The 12,046-nt window shown below is 42.7% G+C and overlaps 1 protein-coding gene across 1 annotated transcript; it reads left to right on the plus strand.

Moving 5' to 3' along the window:
* The first annotated feature begins 7,758 nt into the window (after positions 1-7,758).
* Positions 7,759-11,739, plus strand: LOC106578539 (rRNA 2'-O-methyltransferase fibrillarin). The gene is made up of 8 exons (XM_014157477.3): positions 7,759-7,911; positions 8,792-8,926; positions 9,167-9,304; positions 9,484-9,749; positions 9,901-10,033; positions 10,122-10,234; positions 10,455-10,600; positions 11,234-11,739. Exons 1-8 carry the CDS (start codon positions 7,902-7,904, stop codon positions 11,256-11,258), a joined length of 966 nt encoding a protein of 321 aa, XP_014012952.1. The 5' UTR covers positions 7,759-7,901; the 3' UTR covers positions 11,259-11,739.
* Positions 11,740-12,046: the final 307 nt, after the last annotated feature.

Genomic DNA, 12,046 nt, shown 5'->3' on the forward strand with positions numbered 1-12,046 from the left:
TGAAAATTAAGTTATTTTTTTGCCGAATGTGTTGCACTAATGCATTTTCTGTGAAGGAAAACTATAGTTGCACATCCCTGATCACTCTGATCAGGTGGGGGAAAAATGCAGATTTATTGATGGTCTGCGTTTGGAAAATGCAGATTTCTGAACTCTAATGTGACTCCTGGGAGTCAGGAAGCAGATGGTGAGTTTAATAATGATGATGATGATGATGATGATGATGATGATGATGATGATTTACAAATCAAGAGAAGCGTCTAAACATGAAAACAGAACCAATACTGCCTGATGACTGAGGTTGGTAAGGGTTATATGAAGGGAGCGTAGTCAGGGTGGTGATGAAGTCCAGGTGTGCTTAACGATGGGGAGCAGGTGTGTGCAATGATGATTGCCAGGTGTGCACATGTGGGTTGCAAGGACTAGTGGTTAGTAGACAGGCCACGTTGAGAGCCAGAGGGAGGGAGGGAGCAGGAGTAGGCGTGACAGATACACTTACTGTCTGCTGTTTTCACACAGAATCCCACAGAGGTATTTGGCGTTGCACATTGACCTGAACTACAAATGGAAACTTGTAAGGGAACAATAAACCTTGGCTTGAAGCTGTGCTACACAAAAAACCTTGGTGGAAATCTGTGGTAAAACATCGAACAGTAGCCAGTGTATCTTTTCCAGTCCGTTTGTAAAAATTTTTGGGGGTGATAATTAAGTTGAGTGTTCAAGGTTTCCAAAACTGTATCAGAATCAAGGAACAGTTAAGGTGGAGCGTTTCACACTTTGATCAGTTCCCCTCAGCTAAATCAAAAGAATGATTCAATAACTCTAATGTATTGTAGTCAGAAGGGCAAAGCTGAGGATAGGCTCCTTCACACAGAGCTAAATCAGAAGCCAGTGGCCTACGTGTAGTGTCTAAAAATGCATATCATCTTAAAGAACAAATTCAGTTGGATTGCTAGAATTGACACTAAATGCAATTGAATATCCATGGAGAACAACTTCTCGATATCTTGTATGTCGTCACCATAGTCCCTATGGCAGGGGTCACCAACTACATTCAGCCGCGGGAGGATTTGAATGGATGGTCGGGGGGCTGGAACATTATTATAAATCATTTGTACACTGCAAATTGACCGCAAGAAACTCAAACAATTATAGTATTTGACAAAAACATAATCATTTAAAATCTTGATTTCTTATTCTGTGGTATCATGGAGTTTGCACATTTTGTTTGTGCATGCTGCCGCCTACTGTGCAGTAGTGTGTGTTCAATCACGTTACATTTTGTGATACAAAAATGTAAGAGGGGGGAAAAGGAAAGAATTGCAACTAACTAACCCTCCACCTACAGCATATACCACTATTTCATAAATACATACAAATCACCACCCCATTCCACTACTTTGAACCTAACTGATCCTACACCAGGTCGACGGCCTGGGAGGACTGGACTCTTTCATTCAAAACCCCTTGTAACTCTTCTGAAGTATAACATTGTACACCCAAGTACTTCTCCGCAACTGCCACCACAAAAAAAAAATTCAGTGATTTACGTTCCATTTCTGAGGTACAATTGATAACCATGGCAATGAATGCTAAGAAGTTAACTTTACTGAAGCACAATTTTGTATCACTCTGTACTGGCCTAGGCCTACTACTCACCCTTAACCCATCATCCTCTACTCTCTTCACTGCCTCAGCATATGATACCTTCTGTTCTACTCTGACCCTGGCAATCTCAACCTGTCTCTCTCACACCAGTCACTTCTGATCCCCAGCAACATGGGCACCCCCATAAGTGACACACAGTTTTTTCCACCGATACTACACATTACTTTGTCCCATGCCCTTCTTCACGCTTCTCACATCTCTGAATCTCCCTCCTACACACTGCTACAATATGACCATAAGCTTGGCATCTGAAATACCTGAGTGGATTTGGCACAAAAGCTCTCACTGGGTAACTGATATATCCTAACATGACTTTGTCAGGTAAAGACTCTGCTTCAAAACTCAAAAGGACAGACAGTGTCTTCTCAGTTGCACCACGCTTGCCACCGGGTCTGCGTCACACAAAACGGCAGGCATCACACTTAACATCACCCCAGTAATCACTCCTTTCAAAGGCGCACTGCTCCGGAGAGCAAAGCAAGTCACAGATCTTGTCCCTAGTCACGTGACGCTCCCTCTGGATAGAAGAAATACAGAAAATAATCACAAGTCCACTTCGAGCTACCTTCACCAATTTAACAGTACCCAACCTATTTTCTACCCAGCCTGAGACTACATATGGATCAGCCAAAAGGCAGAGATCCACTTTCTCCAAAAATGTCTCTCCCACTGGGCCCGAATCATCATTTGGATGACCATTGGGGTGAGACTCTGAGGTCTTCATCACACCTGCCACCACAGGTAATTCATCCTCACGCTCCTCAGGTTCAATTTCTGAGCCATCAGAGACAGTAGAATAGGATTTGTACTTGGCCCAATTCTTAATAAACACACATCTTCCCACTACCCTCGGCTCTTCTTCTTCCTTGCTGTACATAACCCCGTCGATCTTTTCACCACGCACGCTCTTGCCACGCTTTCATTGCTTGCAGAGCATGCACTGATGGCATTTCTCCAAAGCCCAACTTCTGTTCCTTAGCCCAAATTACTAGTCTGGCTATCTCTGGCCTCTCCGTGATTCCATTTCCAAACCTTGATTACATTGGGATAAAATCAGTAGCTGGTAAAAATCCCTGGGGAAGTAGTATGGGTAAAATCCCTGGGGAAGCCCCACAAAAAAGGCATATTACAACTTATGTGTTGTGATAATTGCATTGTTTGCACTATAACCAGCTAATTCATATGCCTTGTGACCAGGATATATAGGCCTAAAGGCAGAGACAATAAGAAGACACAGTGGCAGAATAAATTAAACCACACATTTGTTTTATTACAAAACCGGAGAGCAACATCTGCCCGGTGAAGTCCACAAAGCACGTAACAGACTACAGTATGGTCAAGCAAGTTAATGTTTACAACATTTTTGGACCACTAAACAACTATTGATTTAGAACCAAAGACGGTTACTGCAAGTCGCAAAGAAAACAGGAGATGCCTCCACTATTCCAGCACCATTTAAACTTGAACATTTCAATATCATCAAATCACCTCTGCTTAGTCTAATAAAGTGACAACTAAAAGATACCAAAAACAATTTAGTCCAATCAACACAAGCTACATATGAATTGGCTGTCAATGGTTCTGATTTCTGTGTGCATGCGCGTTAGTGCAAGTAGAAAAATCATGTTGACCCTACTTGTAGAGAAACGCCAATGCCATCCTCCTCTCTTTCATGTTGACCAAACGGTCTATCACTCTGTCATACAGTACACGTTGTATGACAGCTAGTTAACATTAGCTAGTTAACATTAGCCTTTTACATCTAGCTACATATTGAACTTCCATCCTCTCAGGCCAGGGGCACAACAATGTATGTATGTATTAATGGTTGGATCAGAAACGCTATTATAATCATTGGCCAGTAGGGAGAATTAAGTAAAACCACAAGTCCAAATCCTCATCTCTATCCATGGGTAATTTAGGAAAGGGACAATTTTAGGTAGCTAGCTAGCCACCGAAGGACAACAATACAATCAGCTGCAACAATTCAAGTTCTTTCTGTACAGTGCATTTGGACAGTATTTAGACACTTTGACTTTTTCCACATTATGTTGCAGCCTTGTTCTGAAATGGATTAAATTGTTTTTTCCCCTCATCAATCTACACACAATACCCCATAATGACAAGCAAAAACAGCTTTTTAGAAATTTTTGCAAATGTTTCAAAATAACGGAAAAATCACATTTACATAAGTATTCAGACCCTTTACTCAGTATTTTGTGAAGTACCTTTTTGCAGCTATTACAGACGCAAGTCTTCTTGGGTATGACGCTACAAGCTTACTACACCTGTATTTGGGGAGCTTCTCCCATTTTTTTTTGCAGATCCTCTCAAGCTCTGTCAGGTTGGATTGGGAGCGTCGCTGTACAGCTATTTTCAGGTCTCTCCACAGATGTTAAATCGGGTTCAAGTCCGGGCTCTGGCTGGGCACTCAAGGACATTCAGAGACTTGTCCCGAAGCCACACCTGCGTTGTCTTGGCTGTGTGCTTAGGCTCGTTGTCCTGTTGAAAGGTGAACCTTCTCCCCAGTCTGAGGTCCTGAGCGCTCTGGAGCAGGTTTTCATCAAGGTTCTCTCTGTACTTTGCTCCGTTCATCTTTCCCTCAATCCCTCAATCTTGACTAGTCTCCCAGAACTTTCCTACAGCATGATGCTGCCACCACCATTCTTCACCGTAGCAATGGTGCCAGGTTTCCTCCAGAAGTGACGTTTGGCATTCAGGCCAAAGAGTTCAATCTTGGTTTCATCAGATCAGAGAATCTTGTTTCTCATGGTCTGAGAGTCCTTTAGGTGCCTTTTGGCAAACTCCAAGCGGGCTGTCATGTGCCTTTTTCTTAGAAGTGGCTTCCGTCTGGCAACTCTACCATAAAGGCCTGATTGGTGGAGTGCTGCAGAGATGGTTGTCCTTCTGGAAGGTTCTCCCATCTCCACAGAGGAACTCTGGGGCTCTGTCAGAGTGACCATCGGGTTCTTGGTCATCTCCCTGACCAAGGCCCTTCTCCCCCGATTGCACAGTTTGGCCGGGCGGCCAGCTCTAGGAAGAGTCTTGGTGGTTCCATACTTCTTCCATTTAAGAATGATGGAGGCCACTGTGTTCTTGGGGACCTTCAATGCTGCAGAAAGTTTTTGGTACCATTCCCCAGATCTGTGCCTCGACACAAGCTTCTAAGGACAATTCCATCAACCTTATGGCTTGGTTTTTGCTCTGACATGCAGTGTCAACTGTGGGACCTTATATAGACAGGTGTGTGCCTTTCCAAATCATGTTCAATCGAATTTACCACAGGTGGACTCCAATCAAGTTGTGGAAACATCTCAAGGATGATCAATAGAAACAGGATGCGCCTGAGCTCAATTTCGAGTCTCATAGCAAAGGGTCTGAATACTTATGGAAATAAGGTATCTAACAATCTTATAAAGAAGATCTCCTTTTGAGGGGCGCAGGTAGCCTAGTGGTTAGAGCGTTTGGCCAGTAACTGGAAGGTTGCTGGATGGAATCCCCGAGCTGACAAGGTAAAAATCTGTCGTTCTGCCCCTGAGCAAGGCAGCTGATTTTGTATGTTTGCCCACTGATAAAGAAAGGATCAGTCTATAATTTTAATGGTAGGTTTATTTGAACAGTGAGAGACAGAATAACAACAAAAATATCCAGAAAAACGCATGTCAAAAATGTTATAAATTGATTTGCATTTTAATGAGGGAAATAAGTATTTGACCCCCTCTCAATCAGAAAGATTTCTGGCTCCCAGGTGTCTTTTATACAGGTAACGAGCTGAGATTAGGAGCACACTCTTAAAGGGAGTGCTCCTAACCGCAGCTTGTTACCTGTTAAAAAGACACCTGTCCACAGAAGCAATCAATCAGATTCCAAACTCTCCACCATGGCCAAGACCAAAGAGCTCTCCAAGGATGTCAGGGACAAGATTGTAGACCTACACAAGGTTGGAATGGGCTACAAGACCATCGCCAAGCTGCTTGGTGAGAAGGTGACAACAGTTGGTGCGATTATTCGCAAATGGAAGAAACACAAAAGAACTGTCAATATCCCTCGGCCTGGGGCTCCATGCAAGATCTCACCTCGTGGGGTTGCAATGATCATGAGAACGGTGAGGAATCAGCCCAGAACTACAGTGGAGGATCTTGTCAATGATCTCAAGGCAGCTGGGACCATAGTCACCAAGAAAACAATTGGTAACACACTACGCCGCGAAGGACTGAAATCCTGCAGCGCCCGCAAGGTCCCCCTGCTCAAGAATGCATATACATGCCCGTCTGAAGTTTGCCAATGAATATCTGAATGATTCAGAGGACAACTGGGTGAAAGTGTTGTGGTCAGATGAGACCAAAATGGAGCTCTATGGCATCAACTCAACTCGCCGTGTTTGGAGGAGGAGGAATGCTGCCTATGACCCCAAGAACACCATCTCCACCGTCAAACATGGAGGTGGAAACATTATGCTTTGGGGGTGTTTTTCTGCTAAGGGGACAGGACAACTTCACCGCATCAAAGGGACGATGGACGGGGCCATGTATCGTCAAATCTTGGGTGAGAACCTCCTTCCCTCAGCCAGGGCATTGAAAACGGGTCGTGGATGGGTATTCCAGCATGACAATGACCCAAAACACACGGCCAAGGCAACAAAGTAGTGGCTCAAGAAGAAGCACATTAAGGTCCTGGAGTGGCCTAGCTAGTCTCCAGACCTTAATCCCATAGAAAATCTGTGGAGGGAGCTGAAGGTTCAAGTTGCCAAACGTCAGCCTCGCACCTTAATGACTTGGAGAAGATCTGCAAAGAGGAGTAGGACAAAATCCCTCCTGAGATGTGTGCAAACCTGGTGGCCAACTACAAGAAACTTCTGACCTCTGTGATTGCCAACAAGGGTTTTGCCACCAAGTACTAAGTCATGTTTTGCAGAGGGGTCAAATACTTATTTCCCTCATTAAAATGCAAATCATTTTATAACATTTTTGACATGCGTTTTTCTGGATTTTTTTGTTGTTGTTATTCTGTCTCTCACTGTTCAAATAAACCTACCATTAAAATTATAGACTGATCATTTCTTTGTAAGTGGGCAAACGTACAAAATCAGTAGGGGATCAAATACTTTTCCCCCCCACTGTATATGGCACCCTTTCATAAACCCTGATTGACATTCAGCAATCAGATCATTCAAGCACGATTTTAACCTTTTTGCAAAGATTGAGGCTATAATTTTGTATTCGTTATCTAGGAGTGTTATTGGACACCAATAATTAAGAGCTCCTTGTGTTGTTTAGGTATAAGAGTAATAGCCCCTTGCATCAGAGGCAGGTGGTTCTCCCTTTCTTTATAGCCTCAGTGGTCAAGTAAAAATGGTGCTATTTTGTCAGAAAGTTTTGTAAAATTCAGACGTTAATCCATCTCAACCTGGAGATTTTTTAATTGAGCAACCCCATATTGGATGTCCATAATGGATACATCTTGACATCAAGACCGATTGGATTCTTCACTGAGTTAACATTCTCTATAAAATCAAGGAGATCCTTAGTCACTCAAACTGTTATCGAAGGTGTAAAGATTCTCTTAACTTAGTGGTAAAGTCTGATAACTCTATCCCCATTAATCTTACATTTCCGGAGTGTGTTGAGTTCCCTCTCCTCTTTTCCAAATGAAAGTATCTGCTGTTCTTCATCTTTTCAAGCCATTGTTTTCTGGATCTTATAGAGGCTCCTCTAGCTTTCTCCTCATAAAATGTATCTAGTTGATTCTGTAAATCATTCAATTTAGCTTTCTAATTAATATCAAGCTTCTTAGAGCTCAGCTACCTCACATCTTCATAAGCCAAGCCAGTAGTACAGGCTGAGCAGATTTTAAATTTCAGCAGTTCCCAATAGAGTATTTCGTATAATCATTACTGCACATTCTTAGTCAGCCATATGACTTTATGATCCGTCAGGACTGCAGGCAGTATTTTTCCCTCTACGGTTTTGGGCTCAAGACTAGAAAGTCCGAAATTATTGACACCCTTGAAAAAGATGAGCAAAAACGACTGGGGTGTACTTATGGACATCCAAGCTAGGTGGCGACAAAATCACAAGCGTCCAGACCGTGGTGAATCATGGGAAGGAGGAGTCTGATGACGCATGGACACATTGGTAGGTAGTGTGTGCTGCGTGTTCTCAAGAAGAAGATAGAGAAGACCGAGTAAAACAAATTCGAGCTGTTTTAGATTGAGATACAGCAATTGACCAAATATGACACCAGGTAAGTTTATTTGATCAATTGAGTAGACGGGGATACATAATTGAAATGCCCGTAAAAGTCTTACTATTATGAAGGCCAAATATTATTGTGAAGTTTAATCTTCCGGCCTGGTGTTGCGAGCAGTAACGTTAGCAATGATTTCTCTCACAACAAGTAAATAGTGCATGTAGCTAACTATACAGTTACACGTACGACGTGTTTGTGTTCAAATTCATTATTGATCATTAATATTAAAGTGTTTGGACTGTCTTTTACTTCTGTGATTTAATGCAAAATGTTTGCAATGGTACAGCCCGCATGGCACAAACTAAACACGTGTTCATACGCACTAAGGTTAGCTAATTAGCTTTCAAGCAATCTAGGTACCTATTGTTCGCACACAACACACCTATTCTTGTTATTTTGCCTGAAAACGTGCTTTTGATTTGAGTGCCTAGCCAAATATTGGTCTAACGTTATTGGCACATGTGCTCGCAACATGCTAACATTGGTAACCAGGTCACTAACTAGCCCATTGCGTTAGCTAGATTTATTGCCGGCCATGTCATGCTGTTTACCCATTATCTTTGGTTTACCACTCTTGCTCAAATGCAGTCTTCTAGTTTGCTGTTGTTCTTTGTAGCTCTTTGAACCGCTATTAGGGTATCAATTCATCACCGGTGGCGGAATTAACGTGTATTTAGCTTACAGCTATCATGGCTGTAAGACAAATAAGCATGCATTAGTTGTTGGGATCTATGATTCTAGAAGTAATCTATACTATAACGTGTACCATCAATCTGAAGCATCTCATTTGTTTGCACCAGGCCCTGGCACCATGTTATGTGACATACACATTTGAATGTTAATCTCCGTTTTTCATAATCTTTCTTCCTTTTAGGATTCAGCCCCCGGGGTGGTGATCGAGGAGGCAGAGGAGGCTTCCGGGGAAGAGGAAGCTTTGGAGACAGAGGTGGTGGACGGGGAGGTTTTGGAGATAGAGGTGGACGAGGAGGATTCAGAGGCAGAGGTGGTGGTAAGTCAAAAATAGCTAGATTGTATTTGACATGTCTTTAGGTTATAGACACATGCCTGCTCTGTCTTGTGTAAGTTTACCTGACTGATGAGCATTATCACATATTTGAAGTCACAAGTCAACCTAATGTGACTGACTTAACACATCAAGTTTCTTGCATTTGCCATGGATGAAAGTTGTTTACTGCACATGGTTAATTTAAGCAAGAACTGGACATTACGTGTTATTTCCCTGTTACAGGAGGTGGATTTAGGTCTCCAAGCGGCGAGGGTGGCTTCAGAGGCCGTGGAGGTGGTCGTGGAACCCCCAGGGGTAGAGGTGGACGTGGCGGCTTCGGGGCGGGCAGGAAAGTCACTGTGGAGCCTCATAGACATGAAGGTGAGAGTAAAAGTTGGAGCTGTGCAATACAAGCTGTCTCCAGCAGAGGCCTGTAGTTGCACTATTGTTTGTGTTGTTCAGCAGCACCCACTCTATGCAAAATGTTTCTTCTGAACTGTAAACTTCCCAATATATTGGGGTGTTGTAATTTCATACGTCTCCAATTTCTCCACCCTCAGGAGTGTTCATCTGCCGTGGTAAGGAAGACGCCCTGGTGACAAAGAACATGGTGATTGGAGAGTCCGTGTATGGAGAAAAAAGGATGAATGTCGAGGAAGGAGAAACAAAGATTGAGTACAGAGCGTGGAACCCTTTCCGGTCAAAGCTGGCAGCAGCCATCTTGGGAGGAGTTGACCAGATCCACATCAAACCTGGCTCGAAGGTCATGTACCTGGGTGCCGCATCAGGGACGACAGTGTCCCACGTGTCAGACATCGTTGGACCTGTGAGTATTTTTTTCCACATAATCAGAACTGTCCTTGGTTGGGCTACTCAATAATGGTCTTGTTTAGAACAATTAACTTATATCACAATGAAGTGTGGTCCTTCATTCCTTTGACCCCTGTACATGTAATGAGACTTTTCCTGTTTTGCAGGAGGGTCTTGTGTATGCTGTAGAGTTCTCTCACAGGTCAGGTCGTGATCTGCTCAATGTTGCCAAAAAGAGAACCAACATCATTCCCATCATTGAGGACGCCCGGCATCCACACAAATACCGCATGCTTGTTGGTAAGTCATCAGAATCATACACTGATGCCAAAATACTGTGGTAGTTTATGTATATTTTACAAACTCTGGCTGTACCCTCTTTGTGCAGGCATGGTAGATGTCATCTTCGCTGATGTGGCCCAGCCTGATCAGACCAGAATTGTTGCACTCAACGCTCACAATTTCCTTAAGAACGGAGGGCACTTTGTCATCTCAATCAAGGTAAAACATTGAGACGGTTAAAAAAACGGTGTTATTCAGAGTTAGTGGTGCCATCTTCTGGAATACTGTTCTTAAGCAGGCAAACAAAGATATTAGACGTTGAACATTTTGCATTGAACTGCAAAGCTTTTGATTTTAGGAGCAACCTAGATTACTGTTACTGGGGGCCAGTGCCTCAGTTGCAGTGGGAATAAAGTACGTTTGTCTCGTCTCCCTCCAGGCAAACTGCATTGATTCAACGGCAGCACCGGAGGCTGTGTTTGCTGCAGAGGTGAAGAAGATGGGCTCGGAAAACATGAAGCCCCAGGAGCAGCTGACATTGGAGCCTTATGAGAGAGATCACGCCATCGTAGTTGGAATCTACAGGTGAGGAAATGCTTGTTTCTAAATATACACGGGTCACGTTAATGAAAAAATAACATGTAACAAGTATCTTGCTGCGTTTTGTAAACGTTGATCTAAAATACTGCTCATTGCAATTTTCTGCTCAGACTAATTTTGCTTCAGTTTCACTTTTCCACTCGGATGACAAACGGGACATATTCAGACAGCGTTCTGGCTGATGTGTAGCTACTTTTCTCCGGTACTTTTCTTGGTGTAACCTACCGTTCTCTGGTAAAATGCAAGATAAACGTCAAGCAAAACATTAGGAAATGTAGCTGGCTACATTATTTCTATGATAAACATTGCAAAAAACACCTTGCTTTTTCATTGTAAGCACATTTACTTGTGTGGCTGCTAGCCAAATAGCATTGCACTTCTGTTGTCTGATGAATTAAGCTATTTTGTGCCGAATGTGTTGCATTAATGTATTTTCTGTGATGGAAAACTATAGTTGCATGCCCCTTGTCACTATTGAAGCAACAAACAAAAAAACTCACTTTAAATACATTTATGGTCTGCATTTTGAAAATTCTGATTTCTGAATTCTAACATGACCACCCTGTATAATGTATTTTGTCTTTATAATATGAATTCATCAAATATTCCTTCCTACAGACCTGCTCCCAAGAATAAGAAGTGAACTGGCCCTTAGCAGCTGTGGCATAGTGACTTTTTCTGTGGACCCACCTCTGCCATGGGGGGGGGGGGGGGGGTGCTCTGCACTGGGATTTAGCAAGGCACTGATTGGACCCCCATATCCAAACTGACCATTTTAGTATTCCTGTCTCCAGAGCTTGGACGGTTTAGAAGTACGTAACTGTTTTTTGTCTGGGGAGAGGGTGTTGGGGTGGAATTGACTTCGCTAATTAACTCTGTAGTGCCATGTAAAGTACTGTACAGAGGGAAAGCCTGATATATTGATTTTACTTAGTTTTTTGTTTAATATTCACATTCATCTGTAATCTAATGCTTTAAGCACAATTTCAGTTTATTATTGAAGTCAAAAAAAAATTTCCCCTTGATGTTAAAACAAGACTATGGCTTACACCTATGCATGTTTCACTTTGACTTAAATGTGATATTGTACCCTGACTTTTTTATTAAAACAGTATGTGATTGTATATTTTGTTTCGTCCTGTGCTTTAAGACGTGGTCAGAGGAACAATATGTTGTCATGACATAAGTAATGGTCACTATACTGAACAGAATTATAAGTGCAAGTTGAGGGAGCGTGCAATTGAAATGCTGACTGCGTGAATGTCCACCAGAGCTGTTGCCAGGGTATTGAATGTTCATTTCTCTACCATAAGCTGCCTCAATGTTTTAGAGAATTTAGCAGTATGTCCAGCCTCACAACTGCAGACCAGGTGTACCCAGGACCTCTACACTTGTGGGATCAGCTGAGCTTATCTGTCTGTAATAAGCACC

Source organism: Salmo salar, chromosome 02 (assembly GCF_965601325.2).
Source record: "Salmo salar chromosome 02, fSalSal1, whole genome shotgun sequence".
Classification (NCBI taxonomy): domain Eukaryota; kingdom Metazoa; phylum Chordata; class Actinopteri; order Salmoniformes; family Salmonidae; genus Salmo; species Salmo salar.